Source organism: Elephantulus edwardii, unplaced genomic scaffold (assembly GCF_000299155.1).
Source record: "Elephantulus edwardii isolate Elephantulus edwardi_28Jun2011 unplaced genomic scaffold, EleEdw1.0 scaffold00007, whole genome shotgun sequence".
NCBI classification, from domain to species: domain Eukaryota; kingdom Metazoa; phylum Chordata; class Mammalia; order Macroscelidea; family Macroscelididae; genus Elephantulus; species Elephantulus edwardii.
The window spans coordinates 28,626,561-28,649,490 of NW_006399757.1; the positions used below are offsets into that span (position 1 = coordinate 28,626,561).

A 22,930-nucleotide genomic window follows, 5' to 3' on the forward strand; every position below is an offset into this window, starting at 1 on the left:
TTTCTTAAAATCCAAAGTAAGAAATATTGAGAGATACTTTCGATAACTATAATAGTTAAAAATTTAAATTTCATTAGATTAGCATATTCACTAAATACTAACACTAAAATAAAATACACGTTAGTACCAATTATATCCTAAAGTACATATTGTTGTGTTGTGTATTGTCATGTCAGAACTGACTCAGGTCACCCGCCAGTGGGTTTTCTGAGGTAGTAAACGGAACAGGAGGAGGTGGCACATTTTTTGCCTGTGGGGTAGTGGTGCCTTTGACTGGGCAGCACAGCCCCTTATGATTAGGCTAGAATATATGCCACTATGATTTGTGTTGGCTATGAGTACTGACTATTCCAAAAGAACAAACATGACTTGAAGGGCCTGCAGCCAGGGTGACCTTCAGAAGTGAGAATGGTGAAATCTGGTCTCACATGGTTTGAGCATGTTTTCAGGAAGGGCCTGTCCTTGGAAAAAGACATTATGCTGGAAAAGATCCGTGAAAGAGAGGAAGATTTTCAACAAGATAGACAGGCACAGTGCATTAACAACAGGCTTGTGCATGGGAAAATCATGAGAATGGTGCAGATTAGGGAAAAGTTCAGGTATATTGTTCATTAGGGTCACTAAGTCACAGTTATCTTGACAACACCTAATAGCAACAGTAAGGATTACATATATGTATATGATAGATACATAAAATACATATATGTGTGTAAAGTAGATAGCACACAACTACCACCACCTCTCAAAGATTCAGTCTCTGAAACATGATGGAGGGTTGAAAGGAGTTAGAATTGGTTCAATAGTAGTAGAGGGAGGGGTGGGTGTGTGTACACCCCTTAATAGTCCCTCATGTTTTTAAGAAAGTAGTAATTGTTGTTAGGTATCAAGTAAAGTATGACTTGTAGTGACAAAAGATTTAAACCTTGTCCTATCCTGTGCCATCCTCAAGATCTGACACACTTGAGCCCACTGCTGCAGTCACTGTGGTGGGGATTGGCAATTTTCAGGTACTATCGGAAAAAAGGGTGAATTTAATAGACATGATGCCAATCTATTTCAAATGGAGCTCGGGTGGCAGTCTGTAGAGAGTTTTTGCTGCTATACTATGGCTAATAACTCTGGTAGTTCAAATCCACTGAGGAAAATCTCTTCCTCATGTGATTTACTACCTCAGAAACCCAGTGGAGTCAGCTATGAGTCCATTCCTACTGTCTACCAATGAGTGAGCATGTTAGAGATTGCAATCAAAGAGTTCTGTTGGCATAGTTGTTCAGTCCTCAGCTGCTAACCATAATGCTAACGTCTTAAATGTGTCAGCTATTCCACAGGGAAAAGATCTGACAGTCTTCTTCTATAAAGATTTATAGCCTCTGGGAACCCCAAGGGTTCTCTTTACTAAGCAGCTAGTAGGAGTTGGAATTGACTCACTGGCAACAGGTATAATGACTATTGCAAATAATGTAACAAAATTTGTGGAGGACAAGAAGCCATCCACTACAAGATACAAGCATGATGGCTAATTTTAAGAAAGATGAAATACCAACAAATATATCAGTGTTATATTCACTTCATGTCTCAAAGTTATGAAAATATTTAATAGTCTTCAAATCCAATTTGTTTTTAGCTCACACTGTAATTCTTCTTTACAACAAATAAAGGACTCTGTGTTGATAGAAAAAAAGTTAAATGTAAGAAATGGTCTTCTCAGGAATGAGATGAGAGCAGGGAGATGGCTGGGCTGCCACCAGTGACTTCCTGTGGTAAATCTCCCAGACTCAGAGATGTAACTAGGTGAGTAAAGAATGAGGTCTCACACAAACCATTTTTGAAATCAACCCAAAAGAACATCCTTTATGTTTTCTGAGTAGCTTGCTTTCTTCCTCATGCACAAGTGGAAAAATAAATTTAACAATGAGGTTTGTTCACACTAATAATTTAATACACATCATTCTTTTTATGTGCTGTCAAGTCACCTGTTACCCATAGCAACCCTACATACAACAGCTCTTAAGCCTGCTCTCTGTCCTGAGACAGTCTCACTGATTGTGACACACCTTCTCCCATTTCCCAATTCACTGTATCAGTACATCTCATCTGAGGTCTTCCTCTCCTGCAATGTCCCTCCACACTTTTGAGCATGATATCCTTCTCCAAGGGTTAGTCCCACCTGGCCACATGCCCAAAGTATGTGAGATGTACCTTCATAATCCTAGCCTCCAACAAGAAACTTGGTTTCACCCTCTCCAAGACAGACCTATTTGTTTTTTTGGTGGTCCATGGTATTTTCAAGACTCATCTCCAGCATCACAACTCAAAGGCATCTCTGATTCTTCTGTCATCCTTAGTTATTGTCCAGCTTTCTGATGCATAGCAAGTAATTGCAAAGACCATGGCCTGGATCAGGCGCACCTCGGTCTCTGACATCGTTGCTTCTCAGCACTCTGAAAGGTCCCTGACAACAGATTTACCTAATGCAATTAGTCTTTTGATTTCCTGACAGCTGGTGTTAAGAATGTTGATTGTGGAACTGAGCAAGCTGTAACTTAACCTCAGTCTCTTCTCAATCTATCACGGTGTTGGCGATTGATCCAGTGGGGAGAATCTTTGTCATCTTAATGTTGAGCTTCAATACATATTAAAGACTACAGTCCTTGAGCTTCTGAAGCAAGTGTCTCAGGTCTTCCTTAGTTTCAGCAAACACACCATTAATAACTAATAGAATCACTCTCCTCTGGGCATTTGCCTTTCTTTTCAACAGTCTTTAAGGAGTCTCACCTCAAATTGGAACAAAAACTCAAAACACTGCTGTTGAGTTGGAACTGCTTCACTGCTGATCCCTCTTTGGGTTTCTGGGGCTATAAATGATGCTTGCCCATTTTTCTCTGGTGAATAGTAGAGATGAATGAAAGAGGAACGTCCTCATTGGAGGTACAAATGAGCAAATAGTGTCCCTCAATCCATTTTTTCCAGGAAAGAGTTTTGGTTGGCTTGGATTTGCATTCTGTATCGGGTTTTAAACTTTTACTAGTAGAAACTCTTTTGCTGCCCCAGCAATACCAAAATACATCTGTCTGAAGACCTTTATAGCATTTATGAATATAAAATGTAAATTCAAATGAAACAGGAGAAATATGAGTAAATTAAGAAATGGGGCTATTTCCTTAAAAACAGAAATTGAAAATTAATGCAAACATATCATGCCTCAGGAGGAGATGTTAGATTGACTTATCATCATTATTATTATTTCTGTCATCTTGTTCTGATTAATGAAGTGTATAAAATTTATGGGGATACAGCCAGTTCCCTTTCAATTTGGTTTATTATATTTCTAAGTTTACTTCCACATGTAAATCTCCGGTTCAATTTAAAAGACAAGACAAAACAAAGTAGGAAACGATATTAAGTACACGTTGAATGAATGTTCCGTTCACTAGGCCACCAGTGTTCCCTTCAATATGTACTAGAACCACATTCTGTTATAGGCCAGGCATTAACTCACAAATCATAATATAGTAAAACCTGTGGAATTAGAGGGGACCTGTCTTGTTTTCCTGAGACTTGTTCATCCGTGACAAGGTATAGAATTACCACTGTATTATCACTCTTTTAGTGAAAACATTTGAGTTTCCGTTAACTGACAGGATTCTGCCTTATATTGTTGTGCTTTTGAAGACTTATTGTATATTTAGTTTAACAGGCAGTTACATTTCCAGGGAATAGGACCACATTTTTATCATTATACTCTCAGTCTCTATCATAGTACCTGACCATAATTTATAACCAAATATTAGCTAACAGAAGTTGAAACAGGAAATATTCTCTTGTAGGCTTCATTATCTTGAATAAATAAAACAAACAATACGCTATGTAATAGGATAAAATATGGTAAAAAAGAAAGCCACTCAATCCACATACGCAAGGCAATGGGACCAACAGATTCGAAAGGGCATGCTATACAGCAATACCAATGTTAGGAATAAAAATTTAAACCAATAGAATATAAAGAGCTACTTGTTTAATTTCTGGACAAAGTAAACACATTGTCAAAAATGAACTGACTCTCTGGGAATATCAAGACCATTTATACCTAATTTGTGAAATGTTACTCAATAAAGGGACAGGCTGATGCAAGTATATAAAGTAGAGATGTGTACAGATGAGTATTTAAATGACAAAAAAACGAATTTGGAATGCTCATTTTTATAAGAGAATAGAATTGTGATCCAAGTGGTTGTTTTATAAATATACACAATGGTCTGTGACATTTTAGAGGAACAGTTTTTAAAATACTGTTTTCTAGTTACCTAGCTATAAGGTACAAAATTAAGAAATTAAGAAATAATGAATGCCACTAATGAAAACAAGCACACACTATCTAGATAAAAATTACTTGCTTTAAGGGCAAAAAGAGGTAAATTAAAATCAGACTATTTACATAAAATACCACTAAAAGTGGTTCATTTTTGTAAGAGTAGCTTGGGGATTGAGAATGATGGTTGGAAACTCAATAATTTTGAAGCTGACGAGTATGTACATGTAGTGAGAAAGGTTACTTTAGGGAAAAAATTTTCAGTGTTAGGAAAGATAGACTGCTCATCTTTGGAAAACAGAATGATTATATTGATATTAATTTAGTAGATTATAACTAACATATTTCAAAAATAGTAATAATCCATTTCATGCTAAAGCAATGGGTTGAATTGCAGATGTCTCTGTTGTCAAGGATCCTCTAAAGTACTGAAGAGCAACAAAGACAGTTTAAAGACTATGGTGTGTCTTTTCCAACTATGGTCTTCTCAATTACTTGCTATGTATCGTAAAAGCTGGACAATGAATAAGGATGATAGAAAAAGAATCTATGTCTTTGAGTTGTGATGTTGGATAACAGTACTGAATGTACTAAGGATTGCCAAAAGAACAAACAAATACATCTTGGACAGGGTGCAAATGGTGCTCCTCAGAAGCAAGGATCGTGAATACGTAGGGCATGTCAGGAGAGGCCAGTCCTTGGAAAAGGACATCTGGCTTGGAATGGTGGAGGGGAAGACCCCCAGCAAGAATGATGGACACAGTGACGTAAAAATTAGGTTAAGTACGGTCAACACTCTTGGCACCAGCAGTCAGGAAATAAAAAAACATATTGCGATGGGAAAGTCTGCTGTTAATGACCTCGCTAAAGTACTCAAGAGCAACGGTGTTTCTCTGGATACTAAGGTGCGCCTGATACAGGCCACGGTCTTTGCAATCACTTGTTATGCATCAGAGAGTTGGACAATGACCAAGGAGGATAGAAGGAGAATTGATGTTTTTGAGCTGTGGTGCTGGAGAAGAATATTGAATGTACCATGGAAATAAACAGTTTCATCCTGGAGAGGGTTAAACCAAGCTACTCCTTGGAGGCAAGGATTCTGGGGCTTCGTCTGACATACTTTGGGCATGTTGCCAGGAGGGACAGGTCCTTGGAGAGGGACATCATGCTTGGGAGGGTGGAGGGACAGCGCAAGAGGGGAAGACCCTCTATGAGATGGATTGATTCAGTGACTGGGGTAATCGGGATGGGTGTGTCAGAGGCAGTGCGACTGGCACAGGATAGAGCAGGCTTTAGGGCTGTTGAGTCGCAAATGACCCAACGGCACATAACAACAATAGCAGTAGAGATGATGTGGATGGGACAGGGCAGGGCAGGATTTAGAACTATTGTTCAGAGGGTTGTTAAGGATTATAATTGACCTAATGATAACAGCAATTTAATCTGATAACCATACAAGACTAAAACACTAGAAAGACCTCTGTATATACTTTGCCAAGTACTATTTTTCAGGCAATCTAAACTCATTGGTAGCAGACTGTGTTTTCTACATTGGCTAATTATATATCGAGAGAATAGATTCAATTCCATGTTCCTGTATTTTTAAATATACGTATATGAAAATATCAAATTTTCTGCTTTGAAATATTTAATGTTTCTTTCAAACCATCATAGCCAACATTTTTTTACAGATGTTACAGACTTTTTTTTTTTTAATTTCTTACCTATCCCTGAGAATGGTCCAGAGTTCTCCACCTAGGCAAGCTTCCATTAACATGTACAAATATTTGCTATCCTTGAATGTTCTGTATAGTCTGTGAGTCACAAACAAGAAAATAAAGGTTATAGATATTATTGTCTTTGGAAGTATAAATGTTTTGAGTTCCAAGATAACACAATTATTCTTGATTTACCAAGCTTGAAACTTTATCAGAAAGAAAGAGATCTAAGGTCATTGACCGGGGGGGGGGAGGATTCAGAACAACTTGCCGCCACCATAGTTTTTTTTGTCTCTTCCTGGACTGGATTAATTCAAATTATTATAAACATAAAAAAGTGCCATGGAATTGCTCCAGTTCCAGGTTGACTGGTGTTGAACAAGAATATTTCATCCTCAGAAACATGAATAAAGGGATATAAAGTAGATTGCATTTTATAAATACAGGTAGGTATGAAAATTGGGAGTTGATGACTAATTCAGCTTATTTTCCAGAGATGCTACTGGCAATGTAGTTAGAAAACACCTCCTGTTTATAAAAACTGTATATTATCCTCTCATTGTGCTCTTGAAATGAAAGGGTGGCATGATTGCCTGACATTTCCCCCCCAAAATCTTTTAAGATATCTTTGTGTAACTAAACATTAAATAGCTTGATTTTTGATGTTTTATTTTTTAAGTACCAGTGGTCCTTGTGTCATTTGGAGTGATGGAGAAGATAAAAAGAAAATGTTATGCATTCTCACACCTCCTTTGAGAAAAACCACATTCTTTTTCAGATAATTACAATTCTCTCAGGGAGAGGGAGAAATGAGTATGTGGATAGAATGAAAGCATTAGGCTTTTGAAAAAATTTTAAGGTGAAATTTAAAAAATAAAGGTCTTTGTGTTCATTAAGTGTGTAGCAGTAAACACACATGACAAAGGACTTTGTGGTTGACTGGCACTGGGCTTTGGGGTCCCCCAGTGCTGGGGGCCGAGTCTCTACCTGACGATGAAGTCAGAATGAGCACCCTGCATGATCTGCTTCTCCGAGCGGATATGCTCCTGCTGTCTGGTATCCACAATGTGGCGCTTCTTGAGAATCTTCATAGCAAAAGTTTTGGATTCTTCACTTTTCAACTGTACCTTTAAAGAAAGGCAGATGGGAGTAAATCAGAAAAAGCTCACAGAGAGATTTTTTTTCTCCTCTTCTCAAATTAACAAGGTTGTGGAAACCTTCAATGACACCAAGCACTACCTGAGTGGTGCGGTGAATCTCTGCTAGAAGTGCATTTGAAATCTGGTCATCACACCTATAAACTCTCTCCACTGCATCAGATGAATTTCACCTAACAGTGTGCTGAACTAATTGTATGTTTAAGAGGATATAAAAAGGGAGAGTGTTCTTGGTTCTCCTTGTATTGCTTAACATCATTTTACATAATGTACTGAGCACATTCTATAGTTTTTCTTTTCCTCCTTTAGTAAATAAAGGTGGAAAACGATGTCAATTTCTTTAATTTTTCTTCTGGTCAGCATGAAAATAGTAAGATCATTGTATCTTTTTTATTATTTCCCAGTCCTGATCCATAATAGATATTTCAAATGTTATTTGGTTCATTTTTTTAAAAAAAAAAACAGCAGAAATAGGCACCATCATTTTAGCTCTTTTTTTATCCTAATCTTTTTCTTTCCTACAGTTATAATAGGACAAAAATTATAACCAGAGTTTTAGGAGACTTTGAAAACTATTTTGTCCTTCTAAAATGTGCAGAATAAATTTATTCTGATACCAAAGTCAACTCTTAGGTGTACTAATTGCAGAGATTTAAGCTGAGCTTAAGGACTTATGGTGCTATACAGTGGCCTAAGTGCACTCAGTCTACTCAGGATATGCTCACTCAAAAGTTAGCAGTGGGTAGAATTAAACTGCCATTTTTAAAATAAAATTACAACACTTTGGGAATCCAAGCTCCGCTTAAGCCAGACCCAACCCACTGCTGCGAAGTCTATTCTAGCTCAGTGACCTTCTTTTACATAGTTGAATTTCTCATAAGGTTTCAAAGGTGCAGACCTTTATGAAAACAGACTGCCTCATATTTCTCCTTAAGAACAACAGGTGGATTTAAACTGCTAACTTTTGATAAGAAAATCCAGGCCAACTGTATTTTAAAATTAGACATTAGAAACTTGGGGGCACTGTTTCTCTATGAAACACATGGGATCACCATAATATAGCAACCCTGACCTCAACTCATTGCCATCAAGTTGAAACCTACTCTTAGATGATCCTCCACCTTATTTCTGAGGCATGAAAGGAGGATGTCTATTTTTCTATCCTTGGAGCCATTGGTGTCTTGGAACCAGCTCAGAGAGATGGCTTTTGGGTTAGGAAGGCATCTCCATAGACTACACCACCAGAGCTCACTGGTTACTGGTTACATTCTGCTGTTCTGGGCTGTCAGGTCAGAAACAGCTAAGAGCTGGTCCTCCAGTGGGCTTCAGAGGTTTGTAAATCACAAAGAAGGAGTTGTCAGTTCAGCGGAGCCTAATGTCACCAAGGTCTCATTTCTCTGCAGTTGACAGACATGCCTTTCAATGGCTCTGGAGTAGAACTTCCGCTGCTATTCTGGTTTTACTTTCTTAAAAGACATTTTGACCATGTGACTTGTAAGGAAAGTAAGAGTGAACAGAGCTAATCACTTAATAGCAATATAAGGGAGTGTTCTTGAGTGCTCTTGAGAAGCAGAGGACTCACACCTACTTCAAACACTCTGAATTACTCAGCACTAATGAAAGCACTGGAGACACAACACGGCAAGTATTTCTGCTTTCCAATTGAAGTCTGTCTTCTTTTTAGATGTGAATTGTTTACTGCTTCTTCTATGATACCAACGTTCTTGAGTGTCTCACTCATGCACACATACACAGATTGAATTCAATCTGGGAGGATATTACTGTGGCATGTTCCTTGGAGGGAACATGATGACACTTCAAATAAATGAACCATGAGTTGCTCCATTTGTGAATCTGTACAACAGTTTAGTGGAGAAAATAGATATTTGAAAATGCCTTTCAGCAGCCAAAGGACCTTTACTCTGTGAAACTCCTTAAAAAATTGATTAGTGTAATAGAAATGAATTCTGTAATAGATTATAATAAAATATGAAATTTGGTGATTATTTATAAAAGAAATCTGGTCATAGAAAAGATGGCACCAAATTAGCTGTGCCAAGGAAAATAATAAGTCTAATTGGTTAAATCACTGAAGACTCACATAGTTCACTTAACTGATAAGATTTTGCTCTTTAGAAATGATAAACATACAATTTTAACTTGTATCCTTGATGGGCGTTAAGAACTTGGCCTTTAATATCATTGTATCTGAGCTTGAATCCTAAATCCTAAATCCTCTTAAATTTTCTTCCCCCCCCCCCCGCCCCAATAGCTTGATTTCCATCACCCAGAGTTTCTGCTAAGGATAACACTCTATAGTGTTATGCAATGAGAATGTGGCCTCACATGGGTATTTGATAATTTCTCTGATTATATCATTGTCTGACCCTATAATCTCTTCGAGATAGAACATTTTTTTTTTAAGTTGGATCACGGTGTTGCTCTGCTTATAACTCTTCAGTAGTTTCCCACTAATTCATGGTAAGGACAAAAATCATTGCAAAGATCTACCAGGTCTAAAATCGTATAGACTCCAGCTACCCCTGACCTCGCTCTACCACCTTTTCCAGTTACACTGGTCACTTTAGTATTTCTTAAGCGTATCAAGCATGTTTCATTGTCTTCCTAAATGAACAATCTTCCATAAATATCATCAGAGTTCTCACCCTCAATTCCCTAAAAATCTGTGCTCGAATTAATCTTTCCCTACATTTGTCTATAGAAAAGAGCAAGCACTTTGCTTTCCCTTTCCCCTTTTTTATTTACTGTCCCTTAAAGCTTTTATCAATGATGGGGCTGTATTTTGTCTATTGTTTGTTAGGTGTTTATCTCCTCTCACTGGTTTGTAAACTCCACAAGATCAGGGATTTTCTGTTTACCATGCTTGGCGTAAGGTTACAGCTCATGAAATAGTTGTTGACTAAATTAATTAAAGAAAGAATTAAATAAGCCATTAAGCTGTATCACTGGGAAAACCACATTATGGCTGTTATCTTAGTGTCACAAAGATTTCTATGTGCTACCACTGCACAAGGAAGCTCTGGCCTAAGAAGCCCCACTACTAACTCAAAGGCAGGAAGTTCAAGTCATCAGCTGCTCTGTGGAAAAAAGATGGACAATCTTGTCCCATGTGATTTACAGCCTCTGAAAACTAGCAGGAGGGACTGTTGTGAGTCATTTCTGGTTCAACGTCACATAACAACCACTGAACAGAAACTATAAATGATCACATTAAGATGAGTCATGGCTTAAATTTTGGTTTTTACTTTCACAAGATGCCTTCCTTAACCTTTCCAAGACTTAACTACTTTGCTTTGAATAATTGTTCAGTGATGGGAGGTATTTTTAATGGGGGGGGGAATTGTGGCAGAAAGGATTTTGACACTGGTGGCCTACTGGCAAGAAGAAGCTGTGCTGCAATCCTGAAGGCATGCAGTTCGAGGCCACCAGCTGCTCTCTAGGAGAAGGATGGGCAGTCTCCTCCTGTGTGATTTCTACCTCGAAAAACCTGTCGGAGGGTCCACTAGAGTTTGGTTCTGAATCTACGGTACACAACAACAATGCTAAACTATTTCCTGGAGTTCTAGTTTCTACGCTGATGAGGTGAGGTCCACTTTTTCAATCGGGTAGTTATACAAGCCCCCAAGGTGATACCCCACACTGAAAGTGGGATACCAATTTCCCATTAAACACCAGAGAAAGGAGCAACAGTTGAGTCAGAACCATTGAGTCAGAACCAACCAAAAGCTGACCCTCTAGTGGGTTTTCAGAGGCAGTAAATTGCATGGGAAGAGACTGCCAATATTTGCCCTATGGAGTAGCTGGTGGATTCGAACCGCATGCCTTCAGGTTGGTAGCACATCTCCTTACCACTAGGCCACCAGATCTCCATGAAACTGCAGGTAGGCATGCTATATCCCACAGATTGTGAAAGGTCACACTTTCATTTTCCCTTAATGACTAGGGTGTGACATACACAACTCTATAGTGTACTTAAAAAAAATCAGTGTCTTAGATTATTAAAATTATCTTAAATATAATATACTTAGCTATAAATTCATTCTTGAGTTCAATTGGCTAGTGAGAAAAAGGCTATCTTTTTGGGTGCAAATTTCTTTGACTCTGCAATGTCTTTATTTCCTTTTAATTAAGTAATTGTTCCAGGCATATTAGTATTATTACTATAACTGTTATCACATTCCGATTATTCCCATGATTATATGTTTTACATTTTTACTATAGACATGATATTAGGAGAAAAAAAAATTGCCTACTGTATAAATCAATTAATACTCAATTAAGTTAGATGAGCTTGGCAACAATCCAAACTTTGATTTTCTGAAAAATGAGAATAGTATATTAAAGGGTTTCTATGACGATATGAGAAAACTCACATATTTACATTTGAAACTTTTTATGAACTATACAGTACAGGCAAGGTGTAAAATGCTTTCTTGGGTTGTCCCTGGTTGCTTGTTTAAATCCAAGGAGCTTTGAGCAAGGGCCAGCTGAAATTAAAGGGTCCATTAGCTGTTGTTGAAGGTGTTGATAAAACCTTTGTATAAAATCTCTTTCTTCCTCAACCAATCATCGATGCTAGGACTAAATGAGGGAAGTTGAAGTGCCCAACACATAAGTCTTATTTCTTTCTGAGGACCCCATGATGGCATATTTATTTCTATTAGCAAATCCTTCCTAATTTAATTGCAATGGCAAGGTATTATTTTCTGACTCTTTCAAGTAATTCCACCTAAGTGGGATTGAGTCTTTAGAATCCTATGAAGCAAAGATTTTGAAGACTTTGACTTTTAAACTATCTTGTAATTAAAATGATTTTGTAAACCAAAGTTTAAACTGTGGCTATCACAGTTTACTGTGACTTTATTATATATTCTATAAAATAGTATTATGCACACTACCTTATACTCAGGTCCTCCAGGAAAGGGATGATACACTCCTTTAGAAAAGCTGAAGTTTTATCACAAAAGTAATTGGCTGCACTTATAAAAGCTTTTATGGGAAATCTGTGTTTTCGTTTTGGACATTTCACTGGGTCTATGACAAGCATAGACTGCCAAAAGAACAAACAGATGTGTCTTGGAGAAAGCACAGCCGTGGAGGCAAGGATGACAACGCTTCATCTCACATACTCTGGACATGTTGCTGAGAGCAGTTATTCTTTGGAAACGGGCATCATGCTTGGAAAAGTGGAAGGTCAGAGAGGAAAGGAAGATCCCCAATGAGAGGAATTGACATAGTGACTGCAGCAGTGAGCTCAACAAGTATGTCAGAGATAAAGGAGATGGTACAGTATAGGACAAGGTTCAGGTCATAGGGTCACTATGAGTCATATTCAACTTGATGGCACCTTATAAGAATGACACAAGCCTTAAAACCTGACAGAATCTCAGAACAAATTGTAAATGAGTGACTAAACTAGATTATCTCTAAGGATTCATTTCACCTGGAAAATTCCATGAACTTGTTATGTTGTATACCTTAGAACTGGGACTGACTCCTAGCTAAAAAGCTCCAGTTCATTTCCAGAGGCAGTTAATCACATGGGAGGAGTTTGCCTATCCTTCTCTCTAGGAGCATCAGGGCACCTCAAACCATGTGCCTTTGGGATTGCAGCGCAGCTTCTTGCCACTAGACCACCAGCGATCCCTATGAATTAAAATTCATGAATTTATAAAATTTATGAATTAAAATGATGCATTTTAAAAGAATGTTCATTATATTTAACATTACAGAAACAACCTAACAAATATTTGCCCATAGTTTAGGAAAATGAAGAGAAAGCTGCTCAAATAAAGCAAAGATTAATAACTTAATGATATGGAAGGTTTTTTCTGGAAACATGAGGTGGGATTTAAAACAAAGGCACAATGTTTTGAGAAGTGGAGGTATTCTTTGTTCTCCCAACCTCAACACCTGAAGAAACTGGCTTCCTATCTGTTATTAGTCATTATGGTACTAACTTTCAAAACAAAGGGATTGAACTATCAGTAGCTTTCAAGAAGAGTATTGACACAAATTCGCTAGCATAAGGGTAGAAAGGTTTCTGTTGTTGTGTCAAATTGGTACTAACCTTAGCTGACCTTCCAGTTTGTTTTCAGAGTCAGTAAATCCCATGGAAGTGTAAGAAGACTGCCCATCTTGCTCCCTCAGGGCAGGTGATGGATTTGAACCACCTGCTTTTGAACTGGCAGTGCAACTCCTTACCAGAGCTTCCTTAAGAGCATCTAAACAGTCAAATAACTGTACTTAGAGAATGATGACTATTTAAACAAAATAGCACATAATCTTTTAACTAGTGGAAATTATATGGCATAGCATAAAGTCATATTCTTTATTATTTACTCTTGTGGCATAGTTCGAAGGGAGTTGCATTGTTAACCCAGAGACATCACCCTTCTGGCAGTTTTAATTTACCAGTGGGTCCCTTGGAGAAAGATGGGAATTCTCCTCTTGTGTGATTTACAGATTCACAGTTCCCTAAAACCTGTTGGAGGGTCAGTATGAGTCAGTTCTGACTCAATGGCAGTGAACCTTTTCTGCTGATTGGGCCTAGAGGAATAGCTTTGGAATGAATACTAAAGCAACTTGGTAACATTTTGTGATTAAAGAGTAAAAGTACCAAAATCTCTGAAGATGTTCATTGAAATGAAAAATAAATATACGAAAATATATAAAAAAATGAGTAAAAGTAATCTATATCAATGGATAACCAAGTTGTTTTATAAACTTTCACTCTAAAATATTAAGAATACATATCACATTTATTATAAGTTGAGACAACTTAGGGTATCCAAATTCTACAGTGACAAGAAAATTCTAGAAATGTTTGGGTGTTTTGTCTTTTTTTTTTTTTTAAATATAAGAAAAGGGAGAAAGAGAGGTGAAGATGACTATTAGAATAGGTGAAGGTAAGGTCAATTTGAAATAAATGAACAGTCAGATATCATGTGTATTGCAGTTAATCTGGAACAGGACATACACTTACTACAGTTTGAATTGAGAAAGAGGTAAAAAAATAAAATGTGTGTGAATAAATGAGTGATAAACAAAAATCCCACAAGGCTAACAGGTTTTAACCAAGCTTTAATCATGAACAAACCAATCATAAACTGACTGTAAATCAGTAAGTCGTAGATCTACCTGTTTCCATAATTTTCCAGTCTTTCTACGTTGTTACACTACTTTCAAGGAGCTTTGGTGGCTTAGTGGTAAGGAATTGTTCTGCCAACCTAAAGGTATTCTGCTTGAATTCACCAGCTGCTCTGTGGGAGAAAGCAGTGCTACAATTTTACAGGCAGAAGTTCGAATACACTAGCTGTTCGCAGGAGAAAGGTGGGCAGTTCCTTCCTATGTGATTAACTGCCTCTGAAGACCTGCTGGCAGGTCAGCTATAGGTTTGTTCTGACTCAACGGCTTACAACAACATATCAAAAATAAGTACGAGACATTTAGAAATATATACAAGTATCACAAAATTCTTTTTAAATAGCTAATAAAGATAGGAAAATTGCCCTCATAAACAAGCTTATGAATCCTGGAGACTCATTTTCTAAATTTATAAAATGGGAATACATAATTCTAAACAAATCCACTGCCATTGAGTTGGTTCGGATTCAGTAAAAGACTCATTCCCATTGAGTTGAAACTGACTCCTTCAGAGACCCTCCAGTGGGTTTCCAAGCCCTGTAAGTCACACGGAGACTGTCCTGCAGAGGGGCTGGTCGATGTAAACTGCTGGCCTTTGGGCTGGTGGTGGAACTCCTTACCCACTAGGCCACCAGAACTGCCTGACTCTGATTCAGCCAACCTTAGTTTTAGACACATATTGTGAGATTTAAGTTAGATCACATATGTGAATATACCTTGAAAACTAAAAAGTAGTACATTACAATTATCACTATGACCTCCAAAATATGTAAGAATTTTAATTAAAATCACTGCCTATAAATGAGGGAGCTCTGGTGGCATAGTGGTCGGAAGCTGGACTGCAGCTGTGAAGGCACGTGGTTCAAATCCACTAGCTGCTCCTTGGAGAAGGATGGGCAGTCTGCTTGAATCGGATTTACTGCCTCTGAAAACCTAGAGGGTCAGATATAGTTCAGTTCTGATTTGATCGTATATAACACAACAACTTATAAATTATATTTTATTATCAGTTTACAGTCATCTTTTTAAAATTAACTGTCTCCCTAAAATAGATGAAAAAATAAAGAATAAGGGAAATCTTTTAGAATTTCAAAAGTTTTATTTTTGTGTTCTGCTGTTTTTCTTAGGATTTTCAAGGGTCTGTTAGTTCAATAATTCGACTAGTCTAACATTTTTTGTAAGGCATACTAATAGGTCCTCATGTTTAATAGCAGCTAACTTGCTACATTCATATAAGAAAGTTAGACCTTTTTAAGGCATAAAATAGCCTATCCTAAATATTTTATTTTATTCCACAATGATTCTTAAAAACAAAAATACTAATTCTACAATGAGATTTGTCAGAATAACATCATATTCCAACTTCAAGAGTTGGATGTTGCTACTCTATAAGAGCTCATAACTAGGGGAGCTCTGGTGGCCTAGTGACAAGAAGCTGCACTGCAATCTCAGAGGTGCATGGTTCCAATCCACCAGATGCTCTGTCGGGGAAGGAGGGACAATCTGTACCAGTCAGATCTGATTTGATGGTACACACAAATAACAAAAAATTTTTAAAAAAACCTCATAACCAGCTGAAATTAGCAAATCTTAAAATTACTTTATTAGTTTATTATTCTGTGAGGGAGCTCTGATGGGTAAAACAGTACACTGCCATCCTAAAGGCAAGGGTTACACTTGACCAGCTGCTCGGCTGGAGAACCATGGGCAATCTCCTCTCTTGAGGTTTATAGCCTCTGAAAATCCTCTAGAGAGTCAGGAGTTTATTTCAACTTGACGGCACAACAGTATCATTCCTCTATAAGTTCATTTGTAGTAGGGACATAGTGTTATGTTGGAAGCAATGCCATCAGTATTTCAAATACAAGCATGACAGGATTCAGCAGAGCTTCAAGAATAGCGTCGACCAAAAAGTTGACTTATTGCCATTGAGTCGGAAGAGAATCATAGATGACCCTCTAGCAGGTTTTCAGACTGGAAACTGCACAGGAAGAGTCTGCCTACCTTTTTCCCAAGGAGCAGCTGGTAGATTAGGGCTGCTCGCCCTTGGGTTGGCAGTGCAGCTCCTTACCTACTGAATAACATCCTGAAAAACCTGATGATTACAGAATATTTTCTTTAAGTGCTTGAATACTTTATTATGGAAAGTCCTCAAATTACACAGTGAACTCAACAATGGGCTCAGTCAATCATACCAACAGGAATCAAGATGGTATCAGAGAAGGCAACATTTCCCTATTTTATGCATGAACTCATGAGTTGAAGCCCATTTAATAGCAATTAATTTGTATCAATACTTTAAATTTCTTCAAATATTAAGATGATTATGAAAAAATAAATATAAATCCTGTTTATCACTTGTTAAAAACTCTTTTCACATCAGTCACTAATAATTTTATTACTCATCTTTCTCTCTTCATCACACAGTATATTCATACATAATTTTTTACCTTAGTCACTGTATAAAGCTGAAGAATGAATCACAGATCTAGCTTGTTCCATAGGATACACAAGGGAGAAGAGAAAAATAAAACCTTGTCATTGCCTGAGTGACAGCTGCCCAAATGCCACAGAGAAGGCAAAAGACAGACTATGCGTCAATAGGATAGCGAAGCTGGAAAGAATTTCACCTACGAGGCATGGCAGGATATAGCTAACTTGTATGGTAAAATTTTCAAGATTTTTATTTCATAAAAAAGCTATTTTTAATGCATGATCAGATATAGCTGTTCCAAAACAAAGGCAACTGAATATTTTTACTTGATTTTATCTGCCTTTTGAGTTTTATCTATGCCTTTTGAGGATAATCAAGATTGTATCTATCTTTTTCCTTTCCCAAAGTTACCTCAAATCCTTGCCACAAAAAGTCAACCGTAATTCCATTTGCTGTGTAACTTGCCAAGGAACTTACTAGGTTTGACAGCTTTCTTTTTGTTGTTAAGTACCATCAATTTGACTGCAGCTCATAGTAACCCTATGAACAACACAATGCCCTATCCTGCCCCACCCTTATAATCTGTGATATACTCCATTCAATGTCACAATCATTATCAATCTATCTTATTTAGGGGTCTTCCTTTACAATAAGAGATATCTGAAGATACCTACAATATTATATTCAACTCATCAAAAAACAAATAAGGGGATAGTAAAGACATATACTTTCCATTTAGAGGAGAGAAAGGATGTGGTGTCTTTATATATTTAATTATAGAAACTCAGACTCAAGTTAGGACTGACTGAGAGCTGACACTACCACCCCACCCGAGTTGTTATAGGCTGTTAATTGCACTGGAGAAATCTGCCCATCTTTCTTTCACCCCCTGAGCAGCTGGGGGACTCCAACTTCCAGAGGCACAAATTTTGGGCTATCAGGGTAACTTCCTAAGGGCCATGCCAGGAGAGCTCCCCAGTTACTGAAAAGAATGGAGTAGAGAGCAAATGTAAATCATAAGTACTTGTGATTTTCCTTAATCTGAAATTAGCATGAATTAATTTCAGATCAAAAGGTTACAAATATTAAATGCATCCATTCACAGTTTGCTGAATGTGTGATTTAGAGGAAACATTTGCAATTTGTAAATTGTACGCAAATAAATAAGATTTATTCCATCTTGTAATAAGTATTAGAATATTGATATATGCATGACTTTATAACATGTGGTTATAAAATCTTTTTCTTTATAAAATAATCGAATACATCCTTCTCCCTACACAAAACATTGATTTTTCAGGTATGTGTCTTTCATATAAATAAAGCTTACTATTTTAGTTTTGAAAACTTAAAAATTTATATTTTTTACATGATTATTTTACACTACTCTAGCACATAAAGTATACCTATAACCTACACTTTGATGTAAGCAGATTGAGGTTCAGTTGACATTCGCTTTCTTGTAATTGACACTATGAGAATTTAAAGTGAGTTGAAAGAAACAGAGATTCACACATCATACACATTATCTTGATATCTCACAGATGAACTCATCAAAAGTTTTGCATTTTAGTTTTAACTCTGAAATAGCTATGGAGGAAGAAATAACTATCTTTTAACTGTCATATACTATAAATTTCTGATGAAATGTTTATGTGTATACATGTTTGTGTATATATATGTGTGTGTATATATATATACACACACATATATATACACATCTCTATATATACATCCATATATAAATACACACACACACACACACACATATATATATATTCTCCACTTCCTAAACAACATGCCTCTGGAAACTCTATGAACTTTGAGAAACAATTTCAGGTATTTTGTTCATAAGGTCGTTATGAGTCATGCTCCACTTGACAGTAATCAACAACAATAATATGTGGTATGTGCTATTGAGCTGGACCAACTCACAGCTGATCCTCTAGCAGGTTTTCAGAGCCTATAAACGGAATAGGAGAAGACTGTCCATCTTTTCTACCATGGAGTAAATGGTGGATTTGAACCACATGCCTCTGTGTTGGCAGTCCCACACATTACCTCTGGGCTGCCAGGTATATGTACGTGTGTATATGTGGCCCTTTACTGTTTCTATGTCTTGGAGAGAGTACAGCTTGAGCACTCCTAGGAGGCAAGGATGCCAAAGCTTTCCCTCACATGCTTTGCAAATGTTGTTAGGAGAGACTATTTCTTGGAGAGTGACATCATAATTGAAAAGGTAGAGGTTGTTGAAAAAGAGGAAGACCCTCAACCAAATAGATTGACACACTGACTGCGGCAATGGGCTGAATTGTGTCAGAGATTATAAAAATGTCACAGAATAAGACAGGGATTAGATCTATTGTCCATAGGGTCACTATGAGTCATTCTCGACTCGGTGGCACCTAACAACATTTATATATACACACACATGCACACTTAACTCATATTTCACCCTAATAAATTTTCTGATGTTCAAAAAGGATAGTTTTTTTTCTTACCATTGTCATACTTAAAAAATACGCTTCATAGCTTTTAATATATAATATAGATGTTCTTTAAAATTAAGCTCAACAGGTATTTATTTATATATCTTTTTTAGTTTTGCTTCCAATAACAATCTATGAGAAAATCATGTGAATTACTTAATTTGCTTCTTCATATAGATGTGGAGACAGAGACCATAGTCATGACTCTTTAGTGTGGTGTTTTGTGTTTTTTTCTCCATCTGTTTGCAGTCTGAAAAGTGATGACCATTTTAATCCAACTGTGAACCTGTAAGGCAGCTGGGTTGGGTGAAGGGGTAAAAACCAGGCCTTGAACTTATTACCTCAATGATCAGCCAAACTGTGTGGGTCAGTGGTGGTGGTCAACGTTAAAATATGGAAGAATATAAAATAATAAGAAATTTAATATACAGAATTGATGAGCTATATTTTAGCATAGAGAATTAGCTGTTTCATTACCCAAGAAAACAGGACTAACCATTTTCATTTCATTTAAAAGGATAAGTATTTTAGGGAGCTCTGGTGGCCTAGGGTTAAGGAGTTGTACTGTCAACCCAAAGGTACAGGGATCGAGTCCACTGGCTGCTGTGCAGGAGAAAGATGGTCAATCCACTCCTGTGCAACTTACTGCCTCTGAAAACCTGCAGGAAGGTCAGCTATGGCTTGGTTCTCATTCAAAGGTGCAAAACAATAATAAAGATCCTTAAGGGAGTCACTTTTCTCTCGCATTGAAAGGTGCCCTCCTTGAAAGTGTTTACAGGAAATTTTCAGGGATGTGGACACTATCTTGGCACAGAGCAAAAACACTTTATTCAGAAGAGAAATGATGGTGTTTATTTCTGGGAACACCACCATCTAAAAATAACCTGTCTGGTCACCTTACAGCAGGCTCTTTTATTTCAGGGCTAGAAGGGCAGAGCTAAACATGTGTTTCATACACTTTCATCATTTGACCTAGTGCCCAAAACACCCCTTTCTTTTTTCCAAATGTTGTCTTCTTTAAGTAGGTGATATAGCTATACTCTACTCATTAGCTACCTACGAGTCATTTCTCCCTAAGAAACTTCATTTCTGCCCAGGCCAGTCTCTTTAGTGTCCTGAAAAGACCCATGGCCTTCTATGTTGTAACCTTTGCCTGGAATGGCTTTTCCCCATCTGTTCCGTTAAATCTCAACCCATTCTCAAACTCTGGCTCTCAATTCACGTCTTCTCCTGTCAGCTCTCACTAATCTATCTTTTTTTTTTTAAATCTAAAGATTCCTCCTGCATAATGTAGAATTCGATACTGTACTACAAGGTTCCATTTCTCATTCTTCATAGGTAACTCTAAATTTCTTACTTAGAAGGAGCCAAAAGTGTTTGAAGGTGGGAGTGACATTTGATAGCTCTATGTTACACAAAAATAATACAAACCCCAAACCAAACAATTGGTGATTTTCCTTTTAATATGTAAAGTTTTGCTAAATGTAATGTGTCTATAAATTAACTGCATAAAAGAGAAATTTAAGGTCTTAGAAAACAAAAAAATGAGTAACCAAAGTGTTAACTTTTGTAGGCATTGTTTAACTACTAGTTACCTTACATTCTGAGAAGTCATTTACAGTAATATTTGTCAGAGCACATACAGAAAGAATTTTTAACATCTTCTCTTACTTTAGGATGTTAATTTCATTTTTTATTAGAAATTATATATTTCAATAGGTAGCTAGTAAAAAAGCATTTCTATAATTTTCACGTGCTATTTTAAAAAGTGGCTCTCCTATTCACAATTTACCAGTGTTCTTTTTCTCTAAGTACTCTAAGCAGTACTGCCTTCATCAATATACAAAAGAAAGTAAATTTTATAGTAACAAGAAAAATTAAAGCATACCTTTATTTCTATCTGTCAATGTAGAGAGAGACTTTACTATCTGGAGGTACTGTGCAGAAAGAGCCTGGTAGTCCGATAACTCACCAGCTGCTGTAAACTCTTAATGTATTTACTGGTGCTCAATTAACAGCTTTGAAATGGATTTTCCTTTCATTTACTAAGTGATTATCAGTGTCCATTATCTGAAAAATTTCTTTCCCTAAAAGTCAGTATTATTTCTCAACAATTGATACTTTGGGCCAATAAAAACTCTGGAAGAGTACACATGGAATGAGGGTTGTCATTTTAATAATAAAAATAGAATGTATTGACTTAGAAAAAGAGTAAATTAAAATGAAATATACTTTGCATGTTAATCTGGTGTTGGCTCCAGTGTCCACTTCAGTTCCAGAGGACACAGGTCTCAGGACAGCAGGGTTTCCCCAGGCTTCCTCTGCCGCATAAATCACCAAGGGACACAAGGAGATGCCCTGCCCAGCGGTCTCACAGCTATTCTATTTCACTGCCCAGTGGCTTGGCAGTGGGAAGCTCTTGAAATGTTTTCATCTGGCATGGGGTTTCCCTTTGCAGTTAAGCAGTTTGTCTTTTGTAATGGCAAGACTACCGCTGGTGACTGAGCAATGGGTTTATCACTTAATTTCTTGCTTAATCATCTTAGCCTCTAGTTTCTTTTGCAGTTTGTTTACAAAGCGCAGTAGGTGTGCTTGCATGTGATGCCCAGCAACAAGGTGACAAGCAAAAGGCTTTGACGTGGTCACTCACTCATTGCAATCTACTGAGACCAACTCAAAGTGGACCCTCCAGAGAGTTTTGAGAGGCTGTCAATCAGACAGGAGAAGAGTGACCATCTTTACCCCTTAGAGCTGATGGTGGACTTGAACTACCAGAGGAGTGCCACCTTTGCATTAGCAATGCAACTCTCTACAGACTATGCCATCACAGAGCAGACAGGCACTGCTGTCTATGTTATTGGCACTAATCATTATTATTAAACTATGCCTATAACTATATTTACTTAACTTTCTTGGTTCTGCCAATTTGCTGCCTACATTACTCTTTCCTGGACAATCAGGCTGTGGGATTTATAATTGACTTGGAGGCAGTGGAGGAGTAAGAATTAACCCTTATACTCCATTTGGCAGGAACCAAGCCCTTATTATACCTGTTTGGGGTGCCGTGGTTCAAGAAGGCTGTAGAGAAACTAAATTGGATTCAGTGGTCTGCACTGAAAATGGTTTCTGTCGAGAGGTTATGAGGCGGGGCTGTACAATTTAGAAGAGAAAGGGATAAATAAGAGCAGACTATTTTAGATGCACTAATGTTCAGTGTGGGGAAGATTGAAATAGTTTTCTATCTCCATTCACATGAGATCAGAAAGTGAGGACCATGAGTGGTTTGGGGGAAACTGAAGAGCAGCTATCGCTGCAGATCATTTGAAGACCGTGGCTTCTTTCCTGTATTGTAGAAATGCTGGTATCCGAAGGATATGACTAGCAAAGGGAGAGAAAGGAGTCCACACATTCCGTCCCCATTCTTTGGTATGGGTACAGCTGGAGAAGGTAAATAGAGCTAGCATAAGCATATTTTAGTAATAACAATGTTGACCCAATGACACTGCTAACAGTTGCTGGCCTCCTCTATGGAAGATCTTGTATTGAGACTTGAATTCATTTACTCTCTGTCATTTTGTGAGGAGCATTCCATTATTATCTTCATTTTAGGAATGAGGACACTGAGGCTCAGAAGTTTTAGCCAAATGACTGGCTAA

General features: G+C 37.4%; 1 protein-coding gene across 2 annotated transcripts in view; it reads right to left on the reverse strand.

Annotated features, from left to right (window-relative positions):
• PRKG1 (protein kinase, cGMP-dependent, type I) overlaps positions 1 to 22,930 on the reverse strand; it is a 1,522,098-nt gene that overhangs the window by 20,648 nt on the left and 1,478,520 nt on the right. For both annotated transcript variants that reach the window (XM_006880306.1, XM_006880307.1), the window contains exons 11-12: positions 7,015 to 7,154; positions 6,034 to 6,123 (exon numbers count right to left, since the gene is read on the reverse strand). In XM_006880306.1, the coding sequence (XP_006880368.1) occupies positions 6,034 to 6,123; positions 7,015 to 7,154 (230 nt within the window). The remainder of the gene's footprint in view (positions 1 to 6,033; positions 6,124 to 7,014; positions 7,155 to 22,930) is intronic.